Source organism: Anomaloglossus baeobatrachus, chromosome 4 (assembly GCF_048569485.1).
Source record: "Anomaloglossus baeobatrachus isolate aAnoBae1 chromosome 4, aAnoBae1.hap1, whole genome shotgun sequence".
Lineage (NCBI taxonomy): Eukaryota > Metazoa > Chordata > Amphibia > Anura > Aromobatidae > Anomaloglossus > Anomaloglossus baeobatrachus.
In genome coordinates, this window is record NC_134356.1 from 564,710,824 (window position 1) to 564,737,235 (window position 26,412).

General features: G+C 49.4%; 1 protein-coding gene across 1 annotated transcript in view; it reads left to right on the plus strand.

Annotated features, from left to right (window-relative positions):
• The window catches only part of RASL12 (RAS like family 12), a 56,859-nt gene extending 33,729 nt beyond the window's left edge, over window positions 1-23,130 (plus strand). Inside the window, exons 5-6 of the mRNA XM_075346023.1 lie at window positions 10,278-10,468; window positions 21,739-23,130. Of these exons, the coding sequence (XP_075202138.1) occupies window positions 10,278-10,468; window positions 21,739-22,126 (579 nt within the window). The 3' untranslated portion in view covers window positions 22,127-23,130. The remainder of the gene's footprint in view (window positions 1-10,277; window positions 10,469-21,738) is intronic.
• The last annotated feature ends 3,282 nt before the right edge of the window (window positions 23,131-26,412 follow it).

The following is a 26,412-nucleotide window of genomic DNA, read 5'->3' on the forward strand; positions in this document are numbered from 1 at the left end:
AAAGACATGCCACAAGTCCAAAAACAATCTGATCTTTCTCCTACTACTCCTACTTCTATCAGGTGATATCTCTCCTAATCCCGGGCCACCCCATGCTAACTTTACCCCCTCCCCCACCTCCCATAGAAACCCTGATAATCTTATTAACATTACTTGTACACCCTCACTTCCCTCTTTTAATTGTGCTCTCTGGAATCCACGGTCCATATGTAACAAGCTTCCTTACATCCACAACCTCTTTCTCAATAACTCTCTAAACCTACTAGCCCTCACTGAAACCTGGATTCAGGATTCTGACACTGCTTCCCCTGCTGCCATTTCTCATGGTGGTTTACACTTTACCCATTCACCAATACCTGGAAACAGACATGGTGGTGGAGTCGGCTTACTCCTGTCTCCACAATGCACTTTCCAGGTCATCCCCCCAGCTCCATCACTCTCATTCCCATCCTTTGAGGTCCACACCATCAGGCTCTTCCATCCCCTTCCCCTCAGAGTAGCTGTCATATACCGTCCACCAGGCTCACCCACCCAGTTCCTTGACCACTTTTAAGCCTGGCTGCCACACTTCATGTCCTCTGAATTACCAACCCTTATCCTAGGAGACTTCAACATCCCCATGAGCAGCCCCTTCTCCCTATCTGCATCTCAGCTTCTATCTCTAACCACCTCCCTTGGCCTCTCACAGCTCTCATCTACTGAGACACATGAAGATGGTAACACCCTTGACCTGGTCTTTTTCCGCTTCATCTCTCACTTTGACAACTCACCTCTTCCCCTCTCTGACCACAACATCCTCTCCTTCAAGCTCACAAATCCTCGTCCGCCCCAGCACACTCCCACCTATCAAACATTCAGAAACCTACAGGCCATTGACTCTCAGACGCTTACAGACTCTCTACACTTATCACTATCCCCTATCTCCTCACTTTCCTGTCCTAATCTGGCTGTAAAGCACTACAATGACACTCAGAAGCACCCTGGACCAAGTAGCACCCCTCACTCTCAGAACCTCCAAACACCGAGTACAGCAAAACGTAACGGTGACCACTCTCTGCTTATTCTTCTTGACCTTTCTGCCGCCTTCGACACTGTTGACCACCATCTCCTTCTCTCTATACTCCATTCTATCGGCCTAAAGGACACTGTTCTTTCCTGGTTCTCTTCCTATCTTTCTGGCCGCTCATTCAGCGTATCATTTGCTGGCTCCACATCTTCTCCTCTTCCTCTCACTGTTGGGGTCCCTCAAGGTTCAGTCCTAGGCCCTCTTCTTTTCTCCCTCTACACTGCCCCAATTGGAATGACCATCAGCAGATTTGGCTTCCAGTACCATCTTTATGCTGATGACACACAGCTATACACCTCATCCCCTGAGCTCACCCCCACTGTACTAAAGAACACAAGTGACTGCCTGACTGTAGTTTGCAACATCATGTCTGCTCTCTATCTGAAACTTAACCTTTCCAAAACTGAACTTCTGCTTTTTCCTCCATCTCCCAACCTTCCTAAACCTGACATCTCCCTATCTGTGTGTGGCACAACGATAAGTCCTAGGCAGCAAGCCCGCTGCCTGGGGGTTATACTTGACACTCTCCTTCACCTCCCACATACAATCTCTTGCACCTCAAGAACATCTCTAGAATCCACCCCTTTCTCACAATGGAAACGACAAAAACCCTCACCGTGACCCTGATCCACTCTCGCCTTGACTACTGTAACTCTCTATTAATTGGTCTACCCCTAACTAGACTCTCTCCTCTACAGTCCATCCTTAATGCAGCAACCAGGGTCACCTATCTGGCTAACCGCTACTCGGATGCCTCTGCTCTGTGCCAGTCATTGCACTGGCTGCCCATATATCACAGGATCCAATTCAAACTGCTTGTTCTCACCCACAAAGCTCTCCACAGTTCGGCACCCCCACACATCTCCAACTTCCTCTCTGTCTATCATCCCACCTGTTCTCTACGCTCTGCAAATGACTTTTAACTAACATCCACACTAATTCGAACCTCCCACTCCCGAATCCAAGACTTCTTCCGAGCTGCACCAAACCTCTGGAATGCTCTACCCCAAGAAGTTAGGACAAATCACAACTTACTCAGCTTCAGACGCTCCCTAAAAACGCATCTTTTTAGGGCGGCCTATCACACTCCCTAGCCAAACTAATTTCACCTAATCCCTCTACAACTTCTCAGAACATAACCACACGTCAAACTCCATGGCACCCAAATGCATCTCAAGGCTCTGGCCTATTGGTCCAGGAAGCCATTATCTATCCCCCATTTCCTTGAGATGGCTGGATTGTTATTGTAAATAAGCACTTGTACCTTGCCCGTCCCCCCATCTCATTGTAGATTGTAAGCTCTCACGAGCAGGGTTGCCTTTTTTCCCTTTAAATATTGTATCTTCTATAATTGTTACTTGTTTGTATATGTTTATGTATATGATATGTATATGTATATGAGCCTCCTGAATTGTAAAACGCTGCGGAATATGTTGGCGCTATAGAAATAAAGATGACTATAGAAATAAAGATGATTAATATTTCAGTGATGCTGCAGGAAGCGACTTCCAGCATTGCCGTCACATCTTCTCTAAGATAGCGTCATTCAGCAGGAGGGTGAGCAGAGCATAGGGGCCTAAGGTAGCGTCCTATCCTAGGCAAATGGGTCTATTTTAGGGGGAACAGTAATGCTTAATATAGGTTTATATTTATGTGGCGCCCTGGACTAGCCAGGTCGTCACAGATAACACACAAACACCCCCTCACCCCCATTAGACAGTAACATTAGCCAAACAAAAACCCTTGTTGCCTCCCTCCAGAGTCTGATGTCCACACCAGGTGGGGCGGAGCCAAGTGGTTGGCCCCACCCACCGAGGAGTTCACAGGCCTGGAGGCGGGAAAAGTGACAGATAGAGTTTGGAGTTTGAAGAGTGAGGAGTAAACACTTGGGTGTCTGGGTTTGTGGCCCAGGCACTGATAGCAAGGTTGGCAGACGGTGGTGGCCGTCTGCGGGAGTGGTGAAGCAACGCGGAACCATAGGACCGGGGTTGGGCGACGGCCCGCTGGTACCGACTGGGGAGCGAAGTGAAGCCAGCACACCCAGGCAGGGCCATCGGACCCCGACCAGGCTTGGAGCCGCCGTCAATAGTCAGATCCGAATGTGACTGGAACCCCAGGGGTTTCATAACAGCAAAAGTCCCGATTGAAGGCAACCGCCCACACCGTGAGGGTATACAGCTACCGCCTAAGGCTAGAGACCCAAGGGCCAGCGCCTGCGGGCAAACGGGCTCCTCCGGTATCCATACACCGGGGAGCGGACTACTGTTGGGAATCCATAGTAGTCAGAAGGAGAACATCAAGGTGCAGGGAAAGACAGCCGCCATCACCTGTCCGGGGAGAAACACTGCAGCCGGCTGCGGGACCCGTCCATCCAGCCGTTTGGTTTACCGAGAACTTTGTACCTTTCTTGCTGAGTGAGTACACCCGTGCCATCCGGCACCGCGCTGCGCTGTCCCTGCAACCCTGCATCTCACCAACCCTGCTCCCCGTCACACCACCGGGCCCCGGGACCACCAACCCCTACCCAGGGAGGGGGAAAACAACATCCCAGCTGCTCCCGGGATCCCCGTCACCAGCAGCGGTGGTGCCTATCTTCACCACGACCCGTGGGTGGCGTCACGGACTAAATTCCCCAAACCAACCACCCCTTTCACTCACGGGCGAGGAGCGCCGCTCGAGTCCCTGGATCCGGCCCACCGCTCGAGCCACCGAGCAGCCATTGCAGCAGCGCCGGACCCAAGCGTTAGCGAGCGCAGCGCAGTGGCGTCCTCTCCGCCCGCGACAACTTGGTGTCACAAACAGGATTGAACCCCTCTACTTACCAGTAGAAGTGCGCCTTGTGATCTCCGCCGGCGGCGTCCGGCCGAAAATTTTGAAGCGTCGCCATCTTGGCGCGAAAATCTCCCGCTCGAGCGTCTTCTCTGAGCAGGGAAGGCGCGAAAGTGAAGCCCCGCCCCCAACAAATGAAAATGCTGAAGAGTACCAAGGGGGAGCGAGAGTGTGTCTGCACGATGTAGCCGAGGCTATAAAAGCAGGGACGCCAGGACTCTGCAAGCATTTGGTTCCTCGAGCCACGCATCATGTCCCGTCCATCCGGCACCGCGGAAATCCCCGAGCCCACGCCAGGAACAGCGGCGTGGGTGGAAGCCCGGACCACGCAGATGTGCTGCCGTCTTCAAGCCCAGGTCCGGTTCTTGATGGAGCGTTGGGTGGCCAAGATGGAGGAGGTGGCGGCGCCCGTGTGGAGACGCGAGGTGGAGACAGAGTTGGAGGAGCGGGTAAGCGACCCACGCCCCTATGTCCGAGAAGGACGGCTGCTGCGGCTGAGGGGCCCGGCCTGCGCCCGCTCACCCTCCTGCTTCCCCCGCCATCCGTACCGGCTGCTGTCGCTCCTCCACTCGGTCCGCTACCCCCAACACCGGTAGCGGAATCCAACCCGTCCGCCCTAGAGGACCGGCCTGGGGGCGTTGTTCGGGACCGGCCTGTGTCCCTCTCGCTACCGTGGAAGGCCCCGCGGGAAGTAGCCGTCCGCGACAAGGAGCCATCGGCCCCGGAAGTGGCTGCACCTGAAGCCGTCCCGGCTCCGGCAGTCCACCCGGCCATGGAAGAACCGGCCGCTGCTGGCCCGAAGGCTCAACCGGTGAGGTCAGCCAACCCTGAGTCCCCCGCCTCGGCTGAGGCTGCGCTGGGCCACAACTGCAAAGCCGCAGTCCAGGCCATGTCACCGCAGGACCCCCACGAAAGAGAACCGGTAGTGGCCGGTGTAGGTGCGGTCCAGCGGGGCCTGACCCGGGCGCAGGGGTCTGCCAACGTCCCATACTGGGACAGGGAACCAAACCCGTTGGGCTGGGAGATTGCCGCCAGAGAGCAGCAGAGGGCCGAAGTGATGGCGAGGCTGATCAGGGAGAAGGATGTACTCCGTCATGCCACCTTTCGGGTGCGGGGCCCAGTGTACGAGGGTCAAGTCCGGCAGTTCGACCAACGGAGGGGGTTTGGCTTTATCTATGAGCCAGGCCTGGAGGTCGAAGTATTCGTGGCCCGCCGCGATGTCAATTCGCACCTCCCTACGGGCCATCCAGGTCGTGATCTATTGCCGGGCGATCTAGTGACTTATACCCGCCTCTGCGGAGAGAGGGGCTGGTTCGCCCTGGATGTAAAGCAGAGGAAGAGCCGCAGTGAGCAGATGCGGCCCCAGCCCCCTCCTCCACCAAGCCATCCGGATGTGGAGCAGGAAGAGGTCCTGGAGGAGTATGACCTTAAGAAGTGGCAGCGGTTCGCCGTTGCAAGCAGTTGTCCCCCGTTGGGACCCTCAGCAGTTTGATTGAATGACTTTAATGAACCGTGAACCTTCATCTGATTGTCCATGTGATTATTCCGGCCGTTGCCGGCAAGTTGTCCCCAGAGGGACCCTGTGTGCTTTTACCCCCCCCCCTGCATGAGAGACTACTCATGGACATGGCCGAGAACTGGCAGGCCACCCACGAACTTGTGGGCTTGTAAATAAATTGAGGGGTGATTTTCCGTCGGAGCCGCCTCCGGAGAGGCAGATTGGAGGAAGGGCCCGCAGCAGAGCAGGCTGGGGCCCGGCCACCACCAGGACCGGTGGCCATCCTCCGGGGGTCAGGGGTCCCCCAAGGACGTGGGGTCCCCTGAAATGACAGCCGGGTGCGAGTAACCGTACCCGTTCCCGCTCGGGCAGCCTGAACCTGGACTGGGGTCAAGGGGTGCTGCCAACTTCTTAGGGGCAGCATCAGGGCTAGGTCGCTTGGGTGGGAGAGCGGAAGACATCCGTCAATATTAAAAATGTTTTGTTTATATGTGCAACGTTCAAGTGTCCTAACAAAAATACTTATGTTTGAAAATGTTTACCTGTTATTTATATTTTTACAGCTTTTGAAAAAAATAAAACCGGTGATGGACGGGCAGCCCTCGGACGGTCTGCATTTCACCAAGGGGGAATGTGGTGCCCTGGACTAGCCAGGTCGTCACAGATAACACACAAACACCCCCACCCCCATTAGACAGTAACATTAGCCAAACAAAAACCCTTGTTGCCTCCCTCCAGAGTCTGATGTCCACACTAGGTGGGGCGGAGCCAAGCAGTTGGCCCTACCCACCGAGGAGTTCACAGGCCTGAAGGCGGGAAAAGTGACAGATAGAGTTTGGAGTTTGAAGAGTGAGGAGTGAACACATGGGTGTCTGGGTTTGTGGCCCAGGCACTGACAGCAAGGTTGGCAGACGGTGGTGGCCGTCTGCAGGAGTGGTGAAGCAACGCGGAACCGTAGGACCGGGGTTGGGCGACGGCCCGCCGGTACCGACCGGGGAGCGAAGTGAAGCCAGCACACCCAGGCAGGGCCATCGGACCCCGACCAGGCTTGGAGCCGCCGTCAATAGTCAGATCCAAATGCGACTGGAACCCCAGGGGTTTCATAACAGCAAAAGTCCCGATTAAAGGCAACCGCCCACACCGTGAGGGTATACAGCTACCGCCTAAGGCTACAGACCCAAGGGCCAGCGCCTGCTGGCAAACGGGCTCCTCCGGTACCCATACACCGGGGAGCGGACTACCGTTGGGAATCCATAGTAGTCAGAAGGAGAACATCAAGGTGCAGGGAAAGACAGCCACCATCACCTGTCCGGGGAGAGACACTGCAGCCGGCTGCGGGACCCATCCATCCAGCAGTTTGGTTTACCGAGGACTTTGTACCTTTCTTGCTGAGTGAGTACACCCGTGCCATCCGGCACCGCACCGCGCTGTCCCTGCAACCCTGCATCTCACAAACCCTGCCTCTCCGTCACACCACCGGGCCCCGGGACCACCAACCCCTACCCACGGAGGGGGAAAACAACATCCCAGCTGCTCCATACCATCGCTCCCGGGATCCTCGTCACCAGCAGCGGTGGTGCCCATCTTCACCACGACCCATGGGTGGCGCCACGGACTAAATTCCCCAAACCAACCACCCCCTTTCACTCACGGGTGAGGAGCGCCGCTCGAGTCCCCGGATCCGGCCCACCGCTCGAGCCACCGAGCAGCCATCGCAGCAGCGCCGGACCCGAGCGTTAGCGAGTGCAGCGCAGTGGCGTCCTCTCCGCCCGCAACATTTATGCTAATGAGGCCAGGGATTAGTTGCAAGGTTGTGATTTCCCCTGGCTAGTCGGCTCCATTAGCATGTTAGTACATCCCTGTGGGCATGCTATCATGCTAATGAATGCACAGCATCAGAGCATGATCTCAGTCCCCTCTCTGCTGCCATTGCGTTTGAGTCCTGGATTTCAGCTCAGTGAGCACGATCCCGGACTTTCGGTCAAGCACACTACATGGGTTTGAAGCCAGGATGCGTGCGCATGACCGACGGGTGTACGAGTCCAGGCTTCAAACCCATGTAGTACGCATGACCGAAAGATCATGCGCACTGAGGCAAAATTATGACTTGGACGCGATAGCAGCAGAGAGGTGAGTGTGACGCCCTGGGCAAGCCAGGGGTCACAGGTCATAACACCACCACACCCTACACCCCAGTTAGGAACATCAAGGCTAACCAAAAATCCTTGTTGCCTTCCTCCAGGGGCTGATGTTCACACCAGGGGGTGGGCCAGGCGGTTGGCTCCGCCCACCGAGGAGTTCACAGCCCTGGAGGCGGGAGAACCAGGCAGATGAGTTTAGAGGAGTGAAGTAGAAGGAAGTGGTAAAGGAGGACAGTGAGAGGAGTGACAGAAAAAGGAACAGTTAAGAAAGCCTGAAGCTGGTCCGGGTGTGTGCCCCGGACTGAGACAGCAAGGTCAGCAGACGGCGGTGACTGTCTGCAGGGGTGACTGCTTGGAGGTTGCTGGAAGGACCGCGGACAGGTGGTGGCCCGGCAGTACCGGAGCGGTATACGAAGAGCAGTCAGCACCAGTGGCAGGGGCCTTTCGGATCCCGTCAAGGCTAGGAGTCGCCGTGAATTTGCCAAATCCGTTAGTGAAGGGGACCTCTGGGTCTCCCAACAAGCAAGTCCCGATTGAAGGCAACAGTCCAACCGTTACAGAGAGACACCGCCACCGCCAGGGCACCAGTTTCTCAGGGCCAGCGCCTGCGGGCAAAGTAGGGCTCCTCCGGCCCATATCCAAGCCGGGGAGCGGGTTACCGGTGGGAACCCATCGAAACCATCATCATCTTAGGTGCAGGAAAAGGGACCGTCACCGTCAACTACTGGGGAAAAGCAAGTGCAGCCGTCCGTGGGAACCGTCTTTCCAGCCGTGTGTTTTACCGAGAACTGTGTCATCGTCTCAGGCTGAGTGAGTACCACAGTGCCGCAAGGCACAGCGCTGCCCCCGCGTCCCTGCATCCCACCAAGCCCTGCATCACCCACTTCATCACTGGGCCCCGGGACAACTACCCCCTACCCACGGAGGGGAGGACTAACATCTAGCTGCTCCATACCATCAGTCCCCGGGATCCCCATACAGAGCAGCGGTGGTGTCAACAAATCACCACAACCGTGGGTGGCGTCACGGACAATAAACTATCCCAGAACACCCAATCCCCTTTTCACTCACGGGCGAGAAGCGCCGCTCGAGTCCCCGGGATCCGGCCCATCGCTCGAGCCACCGAGCAGCAGCAGCAGCAGGCCCCAGCAGCCGCAGCGGCAGCCGGACCCGAGCAGTGGGAGAGCGCGGCGTCCCCTCCTCCGCCCGCGACATGAGCGTGCCCATCCTCTGATGCTGTGCATTCATTAGCATGTTAGCTTGCCCACAGGGGCCCACAGGGTTGTACTAACACTAACATGCTAATGGAGCTGACTAGCCAGGGAAAATCACAACCTTGCGAATAGTCCGTGTGCCCATTAGCATATCATAAAGGACCTTTAGAAATACTGTGCTGCCCCTGCAGCAGTCGAACTGCTCGGATCCGGGGTTACTGTGGCTCGAGGGTCTCCGGACCCGAGGGCTTGCGGCCACTCAAATGTAAGGGGGTATTTACAGGGGATAAATGTTTGTGACGCCACCTGCGGATTGCGGTAAGGGGAGTACTGCCACTGCCGAAGGGAGTACCGGGGCAGATGGCGTGGGGCACAAGGTGTCAGTTCCTCCGCAGGTAGGGAAGGCCCCGGCCTCTGAGGTTTTGGTGAATGCTGGGGAGTGCAGGGTGCAGGGGAAACAGAGTCCTCACTGTAGGTTGTCGTGGTGCTGGATGAGCATTACAAAGCAGACTCTCACACTGAAGATAAACCAAAGTCTCTGTGCATCCATTCACTAAAGGGGAGCCTGTCCAGGTGTCCGCTCCCACCAGTTTCACTTGATAGTCCGGACCTTTGACAATTTTAGTGTTCGTTGTGGCCCCTTAGCGTGAAGCTGTTGGGGCCCCGCTACCCGTGTGTATGGCAGCTGTGCTCTTGATGGCTGGCACTTGGGATTTCAGTTGGGTTGTTTTTCCGGGAAACCTTATCCCCCGCACTGTGCTGATGCCTTCAATCTCTGAGCTCCTAGGGAAGTTCGTGAAGATACTCTCCCTCCCAGGTTAATTATCAGGACGGATGAACCTGCTCCTGACCTAGGGTCCTGGACTCCGCCGTGCTCGGTACTGGTTGGTTCTTTTGGGGTTCTGATGCCGACAGTCCTCCTAGGCTATGCCCGTCGCACCCTTTCCAATGCCACTGCCACCGGTCCCCGCCTCCTGTGGTCCCGGACTACCGTTTGCGACCCAACCTGTCGCCTCCCTGGGAGCTACAACTCCCCAGCGCCTTACTCTGAGGGCTACTACAGAACTGACTCTAAGCTCTGCTCTCCACTTCCTCCCTCCCACCAGTCTGCTGGCGCTATCCCAGCTTAACCAACCCACTGGTGTGTCTGACAGGTTTGATGTGAGGTGTGGTTGGGATTTGTAGTGCTGATGGTGTGACAACAGTTATTAGGAACCTGAAACCATGGGGGGTAGGTTCTGTACCCAGGGTAAGGATTGCAGTACCCTGTGACACCCTATGTTCAGGGGCGCCACATCAGCAAGACATCCAGCTATGAATCAAAAGATCGAGGGAAGAAGCTGCTAAGAAAATAAATGACCTGGGAGGCAGACTTTTGTTAGGTGCTTTGGGTGTGACAGAGCACCTAGCGCTTCATTTGCATATTTATGAAATCATGGATTACTCCATAATAAAACAATGGACAACAGGTATTGAATATCTTAAAAACTTAATTTTCATTACCTTGTTTTATTTTCTTTTTGTTGTAGGATGGGCCAGTGAATCCTGAACGCTACTTACACTGGGCTAATGCCTTTCTGGTGGTGTACAGCATTGATAACAGGCAGAGTTTTGAAGCTTGTTGCCAATATCTAGAGATCATCTCTCAGTATAACAAGGGAGCGGTACATGAGAGCCCAGTTCTGCTACTAGGAAACAAGCTGGATATGGATCGATACAGGTATCACCCTACTGCTCTTACTACTACTTTCTGTGGGAGCGGACATGTAATGAGCATTTCAGCAGCACAACTAGTATGGCAAAAATTCACCCAATCATTCATAGGCACATGTCTCCATTTAACAGGATAAAAACAAATCCCCTGCAATAAGTAAGGAAACAAATAGTAATAGTAAATGGAAATAACATAGGGAACTTAAGGCCCCGTTACACGCAACGACATCGCTAACGAGATATTGCTGGGGTCACGGAATTCGTGACACACATCCGGCGTCGTTAGCGACGTCGTTGAGTGTGACACCTACGAGCGACCGCTAACAATCCAAAAAGCGGCACAAATCGTTGATTGTTGACATGTCGTTCCTTTCCTAAATATCGTTGCTCATTTGGGACGCAGGTTGTTCGTCGTTCGGGAGGCAGCACACATCGCTACGTGTGACACCCCGGGAACGACGAACAGCGTTCCCGCGTCCTCCGGCAACAAAGTGGGAGTGATGTAAAGGCGGCTGCTCTCCGCCCCTCCGCTTCTATTGGTGGCCCGCTGTGTAACGTCGCTGTGACGCCGCACCAACCGCCCCCTTAAAAAAGAGTTTGTTCGCCAGCCACAGCCACGTCGTTAGGAAGGTATGTGCGTGTGATAATGTTCGCCACAGGCAGTGATTTGCCTGTGACGCACGCACGATGGGGGCGGATGTGATCGCTAGCGATGTCGCAGCGTGTAAAGCGGCCTTTAGGTATTACTATTTTGATCAAAAAATCATAAAAGCCATCCCGCAAGGTGAACCCAATCAGGACGGTCCTATCTCTTGTGTCTCACCTCTCTAAAGGGTGCTTTACACACTGCGACATTGCTAGCGATTGCTAGCGATGTCGAGCGCGATAGCACCCGCCCCTATCGTTCGTGCGATATTTAGTGATCGCTGCCGTAGCAAACATTATCGATACGGCAGCGTCACACGCACTTACCTTGTCAGCGACGTCGCTGTGACCGCCGAACAATCCCTCCCTCAAGGGGGAGATGCGTTCGGCGCCATAGTGACGTCAATGCGGCGTCACTAAGCGGCCGGCCAATAGAAGCGGAGGGGCGGAGATGAGCGGGACGTAACATCCCGCCCCCCTCCTTCCTTCCTTATTGCCGGTGGACGCAGGGAAGGAGATGTTCGTCGTTCTTGCGGTGTCACACATAGGTATGTGTGATGCCGCAGAAACGACGAACAACATCTGTGGCAGCAGCGATATTAAGGAAAGGAGCGCCGTGTCAACTATCACCGTTTTTGAACGATTTTGCGATCGTTGATCGTCGCTCCTTGGTGTCACACGCTGCGATGTCGCTACCGGCGCCGGATGTGCGTCACTAATGACGTGACCCCGACGATATATCGGTAGCGATGTCGCAACGTGTAAAGCACCCTTAACCCCTTAACGACCGCGGGCTGTAAAATTACGTCCTAGTGGTCATAATGTTACTGCCCGCGGTCTCCTGGCAGCAGCATGCTGCGATCGGCGCACATCTCAGCTGATTTTCACAGCTGAGATGTGTGCCTGCTAGGCACAAGCAGAATCGTTATCTGCTCGTGCCGTTTAACCTCTGTAATGGCGCTGTCAATATGTGACAGCGCCATTATAAACGCGATCGCGGTAAAGTTTTACTTACCGCCCGATACCGGAAGTCACGTGACATGATCACGTGACTTCCGATGGTTGTCATGGTAGCACAGGGTCATGTGATGACTCCTGTGCTAGACATGAACTACTTTCACTTTCGCTTTCCACGGAGGCCAGGGAAGCAGAAAGTGCACGTATCTGCTGTTTACAGCTGTGTAGCTGTGATCAGCAAATAGTGCAGAGCGATTGGACTGCTGATCGCAATAGCCCCCTAGGGGGACTAGTAAAATAAAAAAAAAAGTAAAAAAAAAAGTTTTACAAAATTAAAAAAAAACAAAAAAACATAAAACTTCAAATCACCCCCCTTTCGCCCCATTGAAAATTAAAGGGTTAAAAAAAATAAAAATATACACACATTAGGTTCAGAAACGCCCGATCTATCAAAATATAAAATCAATTAATCTGATCAGTAAACGGCGTAGCGGCAAAAAAATTGGAAACGCCAAAATGACGTTTTTTAGTCGCCACAACTTTTGCGCAAAATGCAATAACAGGCGATCAAAACGTAGTATCTGCGCAAAAATGGTACCATTAAAAACGTCAGCTCGAGTCTCAAAAAATAAGCCATCACTGAGCCATAGATCCCGAAAAATGAGAACACTACGGGTCACGGAATATGGCGTAAAACGTGCGCCACTTTTTTCAGACAAACTTCCACATTTTTTTTAACCCCTTATATAAAAGTAAACCTATACATGTTTGGTGTCTACGAACTCGCACTGACTTGAGGCATCACACCCAGACATCAGTTTTACCATACAGTGAATACAGTGAATAAAATATCTCAAAAACAATAGTGCTATCGCACTTTTTTTGCAATTCCTCTGTATTTGGAATTTTTTTGCCATTTTCCAGTACACTATATGGTAAAACCTATGGTTTCATTGAAAAGTACAGCTCGGTCCGCAAAAAATGAGCCCTCACATGACCATATTGACTGAAAAGTAAAAAAGTTACGTCTCTTAGAAAAAGAATGGCGAAAAAAAAAACGGAAAGCGAAAAATCGGCCGGTCGTGAAGGGGTTAAGTGTCAGCAGGCCTCAATTAGACAGGGGCAGACCAGGACTCAGGCCGGACTGTTTTGCACCTGCCCGTAGAAAGCTATAAATGCAAGATGCATTACCCAAAAAGGTGGCAGCATACCGCTATATGAACAGATGGCAAGAAAGTAAAGCAAAAGTGAAAAAATGGGCCGGCACACTTGTTGGTATTAGTGCAAAATGTGAGTGCACATTCACAATCTGGCCATTAACAGACAAAAGCTAGCAGGCAGTACACTTTGTGTTATCTTCTGCATACTACAGAGGCACAAACATGGTGGCTACTGGCGATGGCACTTTCTTGTGAATGGTTTGCTGGCCGCAAGTTAAGCTAGTTCTCCTTCTTCCCAGGGCACCCGAACCCATGGGTCAATATGTTTCTCTGGGTTCTCAGCCCACTACGACAGACGGTGATCCCCATTCAAGACTCGCTCCTAGAGCTGCTGTCTCCTCAGCCGGGCAGTACCCTCGCTTCACCGGGTCCCCCAAACCTGAGCAACACCGGCTTCACTTGGTTCTGCGTCGCTTTCTCCCTTCAGGTCTTCTCCAGCCTGCCGCCTCTGTGACCACTGTCGCCTCAGTTTCCTTTTGCAAGTTCTTGTTGCTCTCCTCTCTAGTGTCCCCCCACAGCAACTCACCACTCTCCACTCTGCTACATCTGCTTTCTTCACTTCACTACTACTCTTATGTAACTAAACCTTTAATAAACTGTTGTTAAAAAAATTATTTTGTGTCCATTTGGGCAATTTTCCATGTGGGCATTCATGGCTGTGGTCTTTATTCTGTGGACATTTTTCCTGTGGGCATTTTTCTGGTCACTGAAATGTTCCATACTTTATCCCCGTCACTGTGGGCTGCCTTCTTCTAATTAACCCTCTCAGCCCTGTCACTATACCTGAGACCTAAGCTTCCCTTTCTAGCTAGGGAGCCCAAGACCGGTGACACCTAGTGGTGTCCACGGGAGAATGTAGCTGCGGATTTTTCTGCATCAAAATCCGCAGCTTTCCCGCAAAATCCGCACCATTTCAAAGGTGCGGATTTGCCGCTGATTTACCGCGGATTTGATGCGGATTTTGGTGCGTATTTTTTTTATTTTTTTTTCCCCCCAATTTTAAAGCCAAAATCCGGATGAAAATCCGCAACAATAATTGACATGTTGCAGATTTTTCCGGATCAAAATCCGCACGAAATCCGCTGCGGAAAAATCCGCAGCGTGGGCACAGCATTTCCAAAATGCCATAGAAATGGCTGGGAAGTGCCTGAGCTGCAGATTTTCGGGAAATCCGCGGCTTTTTCGCGAGAAATCCACTGCAAAATCCGCGCATTTTCCGCAGCGTGGGCACATAGCCTTAAGGCTATGTGCGCACTAGTGCGTTTTACCCGCGGATTTACCCGCGGATTTGCCGCGGAAATTTCTTGAGAAATGTCTGCAATCTTTGTGCAGACATTTCCCAGCAAATCCTATGTGAAAAAAAAAAATAGCTGTGCGCACACTGCGGATTTTTCTCAAGAAATTTCCTTGAGAAGAATTTCTTGAGAAAATTTCTTGAGAAAATGAGCATGTCCATTATTTTCCGCAGGTACCCCCGGAATTTCACTCCATTCACTGTAATGTAATCGCGAAATTCCGGGGGTATACTGCAGGTAGCAAATGATGTGCGGTATACCCCCGGTATAGCCGCGATTTACCTGCGGTAATGCTCATCGCTGCCTGCGGTTTTGCAGGAAGCGATGTCATTATGCCAGGAAGAGGAAGCGGAGCAGAGTAAACACACACGTCACACTCCCTGGACGCTGCACAGAAGCACTTCCATGCGACCTCCAGGTGCCCGTGCAGTCTGTGTCCCGCTCCAGCCTCGCGGCTGCCTGCACTGCAGCGTGTCAGTGTGTGCCCGCAGTGTCAGCAGCTTGTCACGCTGCAGCGCAGGCAGACACTGACACCGGCAGACACTGACACTGCACTGCAGGGTGTCAGTGTCTGCCCGCAGTGTCAGCAGCCTGTCACACGGCAGCGCAGGCAGACACTGACACCCTGCAGTGCTGGCAGCCGCTGGGATGACGATCGCTGCTGTCAGGAGGTGAGAAGAGATCATTACCTGATGTGACGATCTCCTGCCTCCTGACATCACCACGGTCACTGCTGTCTATGCCCGTCTCGCGAGCGGCCCGAGACTGTCACTAGCGGTGACGTCACGGGCTCTCACGATACTGCTGACAACGCGGCGGGCATAGAAGGCAGTGACAGCGGTGACGTCAGCAGTGCAGGAGATGATCACAGCAGGTAATGATCTCATCTATCCTCCTGGCAGCAGCGCTCGGCATCCCATGCAGTGACCTGGGCTATTGATGTTAGCTCAGGTCACTGCATTGCTCTCCCAGCCAATGGGGAACATTCTGTTCTTCATTGACTGGGACAGCGACTATGGTATGGATCGCCGTGGGACCCCCCCCCCCTTATTGGATTACGCCGGATGTGGAATTGATTGTTCTTTTCAATAAATTGGTGAAAGAGGGGATGTTTTGGGGAGTGTTTTTTCAAATACAACTTTTTTTGTTGTCTATTTTTTATTTCTTACTGACTGGGTTGGTGATGTCGGGTATCTGATAGACGCCTGACCTCACCAACCCCAGGGCTTGATGCCAGGTGACATTACACATCTGGCATCAACCCCATATATTACCTCATTTGCCAACGCACCAGGGCAACGGGATGAGTTGGGGCGAAGCGCCAGGATTGGCACGTCTAATGGATGCGCCACTTCTGGGGCGGCTGCGGCCTGCTATTTTTAGGCTGGGGAGTGTCCAATAACAGTGGACCTCCCTAGTCTGAGAATACCAGACCACAGCTGTCCGCTTTACCTCGGCTGGTGATGCAATTTGGGGGGGACCCCACGTTTTTTGTTTTAAATTATTTATTTAATGTAAAATAACAGCGTGGGGTGCCCTCTGTTTTGGATCACCAGCCAAGGTGAAGCTGCCAGCTGTGGTTTTCAGGCTGCAGCCATCTGCTTTACCCTAGCTGGCTACAAAAGATGGGACCTCAAGTAGTTTTTGCCGCATCGCGCCGCATCCGGCCGCTATAGGCATGCATTGAAAACTGCGCCACATCGGTCGGATGCGGCGCGATGTGGGTTTTTTTGCTGCACGAAAAAACGTGCCAGGCAACGTTCCATCCGGCCGCCGTAGCGGCTAAATCTGCCGCATGCGGCAAAAACCGGATGGAACGCAAGGCCATGCGGCACAATGCGGCACTAATTAATGTCTATGCAGGAAAATCGCAACCGGCAGCAAAAAAAAACGGTTGCAATTTTCCTGCAAAGTGCCGGATTGTGCCGCATTGCAGAAACCGGAGGTGTGAAAGCAGCCTTACACGCAGCGACATCGCTAGCGATGTCGCTGGTGAAAGCACCCGCCCCTGTCGGTTGTGCGTCACGGGCAATTCACTGTCCGTGGCGCACAACATCGCTCGGACCCGTCACACGGACTTACCTGCCTAGCGACGTCGCTTTTCTAAGGGGGCGGTTTGTGCGGCGTCACAGCGACGTCACACGGCAGCCGTCCAATAGAAGCGGAGGGGCGGAGAAGTAGCCGAAAGAAAGTGACACCACCTCGTTGCCGGAGGACGCAGGTAAGCTGTTCCTCGTTCCTGGGGTGTCACACATAGCGATGTGTGCTGCCTCAGGAACGACGAACAAGCTGCGTCCTGCAACAGCAACGATATTTTGGATTAGAACAACGTGTCAACGATCAATGATTAGGTGACTAATTTTAATCGTTAGCGGTCGTTCATATGTTTCACACGCAGCGACGACGCTAACGAGGCCGGATGTGCGTCACGAATTCCGTGACCCCAACGACATCTCGTTAGCGATGTCGTTGCGTATAAAGCCCCCTTTACTGCTAATACACATATACAGTCCACATCACACTTTCTTTTAACAGCAAAAACGTCCACAGGGGCTTGTAGGTCACAGTCCAGTCTCCTACATACATGTAGTGCGCACAGTGTGCAAACAGTCAGACCTGGGTCCTCCTCTGCTGTCGTCTATTAAAGTCTGCCAGCACTTAGGTGAAATACTAGAGTTAGGGACCATCATGATTGGGTACACCTCGTTGTGGTGGGATGGCTTTTATGCTTGTTTGATCAAAATAGTGTCAACTAAGTAAACTATATTATTTACACTGATTATTACTATTTATTTATCCACTTACTGCAGGGTATCCGCTCATTGTTTTATCCTAGGTTTTGTCTGCTAAAGGCATAGTATGAATGTGCACCTACATATTGCACTAATGCCAACAGGTGTGTTCGCTCATATTTTTGGTTTTCCTTACAGGAGCTGAAAGCTCTCCCGTCATTTATATTTTAGTAAACACTTGTATTTCACATCAAATATAAATATTGGAGCATCTGTTCTTGGTACTCTACATTGTGCTGTTATTCTGTTACTATTTCTGGAAATGTTTGAACAAATTAATAACAAGGTACTACCATTTCTTTTGCCAGCAGGGTGTGAGTCAAAACAGTCACTTTGACACCGTCAGTGCTGAATATGGAAATACTGCATTGACCAGCGTTGTAAAGGTTACATTAAGTTGTGAATTTATTCCACCTTCCAGAGGAATAACGGGAGCAGTACAATAAATGTTAAAAAAAATATTTTTCATAATTTTTGTTTAATGGGATTGAAACTGTTTACTAAAACAGAAATGACCAGAGGGTTATCAGGTGTAATATTATATAGTGGTATTACCTATATTATCAGTGTCAATACAGACAATACAGATAAGAAAATAACAGGAAATTATACGATCATTTTCCTTCCTACAATTTGAAATCTCACTCAAACTTTGTTGGTGGTCACCTGCTGATGTGATGTGTCATCTCCATGAATAACAAGTCATATGAACAGGTAACTTTGTATATACAAAGTCAAAGCAGGGGATCTAAAAGATATTGGTGAAGAAATAATGAGTCATCTTAAGACTTTGAGCATGACACAAGTTATATGCAATATTTAAAATATACTCTGAATGCCATATGGTCATTAATAAGAAAAAAGTTAAAAAGAGGAGGGCCCAATACTGACCTTTGTTGTAACCCACTGTCAACTGTGACCCAATCAGTGTAATAACCACCCTTTGTTTCCTATCACTGAGCCAGTTGTTAACCCAATTACACATATTTTCCACTAGTCCCATTTTTCTAATTTTATTTACAAACATTATATGTGGTACCATATAACATCTACACCCTTACCCTGGCCTAATCTGGAATGTATCTTTTCATAGAAGTTTATGAGATTAATTTGACAGGACTATTCCCTCATAAACCCATGTTAACACTTGGTAATGAGGTAATTTCTTATTAATAAACTCCAGATTGCGCTTGGAAACTCTCAGAACTTTTCTCCATAATAGAGGTTAAACTTATAGATCTATAGTTTCCAGGTTCACTGAAAACTATCCAGTGGAACCCCATCCACATGCATTATACTTTGATGTAGCTGAAGCTCACACCGATCTTGTCTGTGTGACATGTGTCATAGTGAAAGTCTCCATGTAGCCACAGTCTAAATATATAGTAAGGAGCAAAAGGGTAGCAATGTTTGGAACTTTTGACTTTCAGGCTCCATATTACACCATCCACTACAGCTTCAAACATGAGACTACCTTCCTTTTATAGACAATAATCTTGGCTATCTCATACATAAATTTGACTTGCCACTATTAAGCATATGATTCATCCTTCTCCCAGCAGGGACGCTGACTCACCACCGCGGCTGTCCCGCACTGCCCTGCCTGACCTCTCCGTGGTCCTCCACGTGAATCTCTTCTACTTCCTCCTCCCAGGGCCTGTGCACACTGCACAGATCCCCTGGGTATATGCTTAGGGTGTGTGCGCACACCTGCCCTTTCCTTAAAGGGCCCGTCTGCCATTGCTGAGAGGCACTGGGTGCTTAATGCAGTATCCCTCTAGGAGTGGTGCTTGAGCAATGTGGTTAGTTTGATAGTGGTCTGTTCCCAAGCTAACTAGTTGTCAGGTCCCCTTGTTCACTGTGCATCCCTCTTTCATTGTGTACCTGCCTTCACCAGAGACTTTGCCTGTCTATTCTGGCCATGGTCGTACTCGCCTTCACTAGAGAGTCTGTCTGACCAGTCTAGCCATACTGTCTGCCCCAGCCACCCAATTCACACCTGCCTGTACTAGAAACTCTGTCCGTCTGACCATTAGATTCCGCCAATTTTCACCTGTCTGTCCCTGCCAAGGGGGTCTGCTGCAACAATTCCAGTCATTGCCCTAGAAGTGGCACATAGTGTTTGCCTTGCGGCGGGTGCTTAGTCAAGCCCCTACCACTAAAGGGTAAGCCCGGGGCCCCCCTGTGGTCCAGAGGGTCCACGTCTGCTCGCTGCCTTACCATCACCAGTAGCGAACATTAGACTGGTCAAGTACACTTTTGGCTATGAAACAACCCCATATCATCAGACTTCCTCCACCGAACTTGAGAGTTTCTTCAATTTCTAAATCCGCTAACCCCTTTTTTCCCTTATTTCTTTCAGACGCATTTGCACCCATCAGAGCCAAGTGTATTGACTCTTCTACTGTCCACTTTTTACACCTTCTTGCAAACTCGAGCTGATGTTTCCTATGATGAAGTCGAGGCTTCTTCACCTTTTTTTTCGGGCCACCATTCCACACTTGTGTAACCTGTGTTGCGCAGTGCTTGTAAGAATGTCTGTGAACACACTATTTCAAAGCATGCAAGCCATCTCTACTGCCGTGTTTCTTGTGCCACAACTGATAGACCTTGTGATGAGTTAACTTGTTGATTCTGATATTTTGCCTGGACGTCCACCTCTTGGCTTTTAAATGGATGGACGGACTTCAGTTCATATTCTTCTAATTATCACGGCACTCACATGATGCCGTTTGGAAATTTTCTTGGCCACGAGACCACAATTAATGAGCTGGATGATGTTTTTGCTTTCTTGGGATATCTTTGTCATGGCTGCTCCTCGATTTGAACCAGTTACCTTTGCTTGGGAATCAACCTAATATCCCACTGAGCTATTAGGGAATGTGAAAACCGTTTATAATTTGTAGTATACATAAAAAAAAAGATTTTTCAAAACCAAAAGCAAAACAGTAACAAAGCAGTGGCATGACAAGAATCTGAGTAACTAATCATATGCAAGTCAAATTTATGTATGAGATAGCCAAAATTATTGCCTATAAAATGAAGGTAGTCTCATGCTCAGTGATGTAGTGGATAGTGAGATATGGAGCCTGAAGGCAAAAGTTTAAAACATTGTTACCCTTCTGCTTCTCACTGTATGTATATTGCCACCCCTGCTATTGTAAGGCTCATTTAAAAATTAATTTAATTCCTGGAAATATTTTTCAGGTTGCATTATATCAAATAGTGGTTATCCAGAATGCATTGCATGAGATCTTGTGCTGTTCACTTTGTTTTTATTTAATAAATCACTGTATGATCTTTCTCTTTTTCTTCTGCCTCCTCCTGTCCAGCTAGGATCTCTGCTCTCTCCCATTCTTTCCTATGAGATTCCTTTTCTCATATTCACGAAGTACAGGTATTGAGTTTTACACCTACTTCCACAGCATTTAGAAATTAGAAAATTCCTTTGTACAATATATATTATTACTGTTTGGTACTGTAAAAGCTGATGTGGCCCCAATATTTTCAGTGATCTTTCCATACTAATTGTTCAATCATTCATTTGGATCTAATGAGGGGCCTACTAAACTGTGATGTCATTTATACTTACTAGTGATGAGTGAGCACTACCATGCTCGGGTGCTTGGAACGTGATAGAAGGCAGTCGGATACTCAGATGGGCTCGACTCAAGTACCCGAGTATAATGGAAGTCAATGGGGAACTCAAGCATTTTTACTGAAAATCTTCCGGAAAGATGCTCGAATATCCAATTGACTTCCATTATACTCGAGTCAAGCCTGTCCAAGTGTCTGAACTGCTCGTTCCGAGCGTTCACTCATCACTAGTAGTTACATAATATAGGAAGTATAGTATAAACAGATACCAAGGAATTAGCATGCCATGCTTAAAACATGGCTACCTTCTTCCTCACTTTTTTAACTGTTTTCTAATTCTGCTCCTTTCTATCAATTGGCTGAGCTGTAATACCACATCCAAAATATAGTAGCATATCTGTCCAATTTTGTAACAGATCCCGTACAACCCCTTTAATTTTAATACCAATAACAAAAAACTAAATTTTCAAAGGATCATTTGCGTTCTTCTAGTCATGACCATGAACCATTTCTCAACCAAAGAGTAAATGATTTTCAATAGTCAGGTGATCGGTTTGCGTTTCAGTGTGCTCATAATAACTCATATTCTGAACATTTTGTTGAGTAACTGAATTCAAGTCAGACATAACATTATAAAATCCCCAAAATGAAGAACAGGTGGATTATATGTGTTGGCAGAAATGAAAAGGAGGATTTACTGGTCATAATCTTTATTTAATGCCTTTTGTGATATCATGGATAACTAAGATGTATTTCTGTGTGCTTTCTCAGACAGGTCAGTATAGCAGATGGCTCAGCTCTGGCGAACCGCCATGGCTGCCTATTTCGCGAAGTCTCTGCCTCTCTAGATTTCCGGTTGGTGCAGCAAGTCTTTTTTGATGCCATACAGGAGGTGAGGAGAGAAGCAGATAGATGTGCATCTTTGAGACCTCCACTCTACATCACCGAGGAGAGGGCACTACTTGGCTTGCCTCCTATATCTTCTACGTCACCCTCCGGCCGCCATGGAATGCCTACTCTTAGCACTTTATCCCCTCTGGGCTACAAGGAGATTCCCTCTGTGGCACAAGCCAAACTTGTCACCGTGAAGTCGTCTAGAGCAGTGAGCAAACGCAAGGCACCAACGCTCACCCTCCTTAAGGGTTTCAAGATCTTTTAATTTCAAGACGCCCTAATATGAGAAGTGATCAGAATACATGCCTGTTCTCTATTTATGGTACGGACTGTAGACTACTTTGAATTGTGATGAGATTCACCTCTTATTCCAATCAAACAGCATTTTAAGTTAAAAATTATGACAATGCAGTCAACGCAAATGCATGGTATAGAGCCTAAAATAGTAGTTATTCACCTAAATTTATTTTCTAAAAATCTAATAACACAGTGAGTGATGGAAAAGGGCATATCTTTACTACTGTCAGGTATCTTTACCTTTTGCCAGCTTTTGGCACACTGCCAATCCACGCAAAATTTTTCCAATAGGGCTTCGTCTCATGAGAAAGCATCCTAGCGTCATGCACAGAAAGCTATGTGCAAGCTATGCTTCCTGGAACATTCTTGGAAGTTGCACTTCAATTTTTTTCAATAGTTCAGGGGTCTGCAGTTTTTCTAAGAACCCAAAAATTATGGTCAAGGCTTGAGTTCAATAGTTATAATTAAAGTCAGGCTAGTTGTCAGATGCTATACTACTACCTTAAGAATAAAGTGGCTGTCTGGCATTTGGTCCCTAGTAATCAGTAAATCTCAAGTCTTCAGTTAAGGCTGGAGTCACTTGTGCGTGACTTGCGCTGGGATTTCATTGCACCACCTGGACTGACCGGCGACTCTCCTGACAGGAGCATGTGAGCCACATAGAAATACATAAAGCTGACATGTCCCTGTCAGGAGAGCCGCCAGCTGGTCCACGCACTGCAATGCGATCCTCGCACGAGTCACACACAAGTGTGACTCTAGTCTTAAAGAGTGCATTTTTATCAGTTTTCCCTATTCTCCAGAAGCCTTGGCAGTTTCTATTTTCTGCACTTCTTTATTCCTTTTTTCTAAAGGCATCTATTGCAAAGTTTATTATCTTCACTAGCACTATTGATTTATGGTAAAAAAAAGTGTAGGAACTATTTAAAGGGAACCTGTCAGGTGCAATATGCACCCAGAACCACGAGCAGTTCTGTGTACATATTGCTAATCCCTGCCTAACCGTCCCTGTATGTAGTAGCATAGATAAAGAGATCTTCAGAAAAAGTTTTTCTAAAGATCTTTTATCACATGCTAATGAGTGCAGGGACAAGTCGCAAGGGCGTTAGTTCCTGCGCTCATTCCACCCTCTTAGCATGTAAGCACACCCACAGGGGCATGCTAACATGCTATTCAATGCCGCATCACCAGCGGTGACATGTGTACCTCTGTCCGCTGATCAGAAGTCCCGACACTTACGGTCATGCACACTAGACCTCTCTGAAGCCGGGATGTGTACACCCGGCTTGATACTGCGCATGACCGGAAGTGCAGGGCATTCAGATAAGTGGTCACAGTGGACACAGGTACGCACCTCACTGCTGGTGATGCTGCATTTACTAGTATGTTAGCACGCCCCTGTGGGCCCATTCTAAGAGGGTGGAATGAGTGCAGGAACTCACACCCTTGCGACTAGTCCCTGCACTCATTAGCATATGATAAAAGATCTTTAGAAATACTTTTTTTTTTAAAGATCTCTTTGTCTGTGCTACTAGATACAGGGATGGTTAGGCTGGGATTAGCAATATGCACCCAGGACTGCTCGTGGTATTATGTGCATATTGCACTTGACAGGTTCCCTTTAAGGCCAAATTGACACTGGGCTGAGGACAGAGGAGAAGGAATGAAATTTGTAGTACTGAAGCATTCTTTAAGGCTACTTTCACACATCCAGTTTGAGCAGTGCGGCTCAATCCGGCTGTGAAACCTATGCAACGGATGCAGCGAAAACACCGCATCCTTTGCATAAGTTTTTACATGCGGCCCGTCCGTTTTTTTCCGATTGCGGCATGCTACTGAGCATGCGCAGTGGAAGAAACCGCATGCGGCGGCCGGATGCGTTTTTTTTCCGCATCGCGCCGCATCCGGCGTCCATAGGCATGCATTGAAAAATGCGCCGCTGCGGCCGGATGCGGCGCAATGCGTTTTTTTTGCCAGAGCAAAAAACGTGCCAGGGAACGTTCCATCCGGCCGCGGCATCGGCTAAATCTGCCGCATGCGGCAAAAACCGGACCGAACGCAAGCCCATGCGGCACAATACGGCACTAATGTAAGTCTATGCAAAAAAAAACCTGCAACCGGTGGCAAAAAAAACGGTTGCGGTTTTTCTGCAGAGTGCCGTATTGTGCCGCAGAGCAAAAACCGGATGTGTGAAAGTAGCCTAGCTTTGTCTTGGTTCACATTTGAATGATTCACTTTCCATCAGAAATTGCAACAATATGATGACAAAAATAGCAAAATGTAAAACGCTATGATTGCTGGGATCCATCAAGGGTTGTTGGAACCTATTTGCATCCATTTTATCTGTGCTTGATTTATTATGAATGGAAGCCTCAATGCTCGTGAGATCAGTGTATCTCTTACTGCTACATTATTTGGATGTTAGAAAAATGACATTTAGTTGGAGGATCTGTATATGATGCATCCATTGTACACTGCAGCTTTATATTCCACTGACAGATTGTTTAATTCATCAGGAAAAAAATGAGATGTTTACTTGAACGTAGAAGCTGAAGGTCATCTTTTTCCTGAAACATGAATGATGTGTGCCGATATATGTAATATGTTCCCACATTCGGGAGTAACAAAGTGTAAAAAAAATAGGAATTATATGTCAAAGAGTTTGTGCGTCTTCTGAATACTCCAGTCCTGATGATGATGTGTTATCCAGATGTTCAGACTATGTTGGCTGCCAACCATTCATCCCACGCCATGTTATCAGAGTTATGTTTGGTTCTGGATTGTGATGAGCACTTGGAATGTACTTGCTGCCTCCTGCTGACAACTGAAGTCTGCTCATTGCCAGCTTCTGTTATACACAGCATCGTTCCAGAATCCATCATAAGAAGACATCAACTCTAGGGTGTCTTCCAACTGTAAATGCTTTTTTTTAATCGGTATCCAAGGAAAGACCATTTGCATGTACTAAATCTCATAAGGACTGTATGTCCTCCAAAGTCAATAAGCTGCCTGCGGCAATCATAGCCTCCTTTGATAACCATTGCTTGAGTCGTAAAAGATGAAGGGCACAGACCCTAACCATGACATTTTAAGAGATGCTGTTGGTCTGAAAAAAACTTTCATACTTTCCAAGAATGTCTAGGAGGCTACCAGGCAAAAGGGAGGCTTCCCTAACTCCAAGAAGAGTTAACAAATCTAGGGGACATAAAAAGCTCCCAAACCTTCTGGGCCTTAGCAATAGTTTTGCTTGTCTGTGTTGCTCCGTCAATAGACAAAGCCCCAGTGTTTGTCCAACATTAGGGCGAGTAATAGGTCATGGAATGGGTGAGGCCTGTAAAAGAAAAGTGTGTTAAATAAAACGTTTTGCAATTTGCATAGAGAATGCTCTTGGTGGACCAGCACAAAAAGTTGACAATTATGCGTACATATCCCTAATAACACTGGTGCATTGTAAAATACAGCCTTAGGCTAATCATGCACGTTTTTCACGGACGTGTCAAAGGTGCGTATTGTCCTCCGTGTGCCGTTTTTATGGCACAGCGTGTGTTTTCCGTGTGTTATCCGTGATAACACACAGAGAAGGGGAACTTTCTGCTCACCTGTCCCTGGCGTTGCTGTCCGTGGTGCTGATCTTTGGTCTCCGGTACTGCCGACTCCCCGCTGCTGCTGCTTCTGCCCGCAATGGAGTGAATATTCAATGAGCATAATGAGCGGGGGTCGGAAGCAAGTGACAGCAGCGGCAGAGACAGCAGGGCTGGAGAAGGTGAGAATAGATTTTTTTTTTTACAAACACGTGTGTTTTCACCGGTGCATGTCACACGGATCACATCCGTGCGGTCCGTGTGCGGGCCGTGTGACACCCATGATGCCGAAGAAAAATGGACATGTCTACATGTGGAGCACACAGACACACGTATGCTCCACATGTACACACGGTCCATAGCAAAACACGCACGTGTGCGCAGACCCATTGATTTTAATGGGTCTATGTGTGCCCGTGTCTCGTACCGGAGACACGGACATTTGAAAGGGGCCTTAGGCTGCGGGCCCACAATCAGTTTTCACAGAGTTTTCACAGAGTTTTGGACGCAGCATGCTTCAGCTGCGCCCAAAAGTCTGCGTTGTACAGTACAAGCACAGTGGATGGGATTTCTAGAAATTTCCTGCTCACTCTGCTTGGTTTTCCGCAGCATAAACTGTCATGCGGTGCGACTTTCCGAGCCGCAGCATGTCAATTGTTTGCTGCGGAGTCTC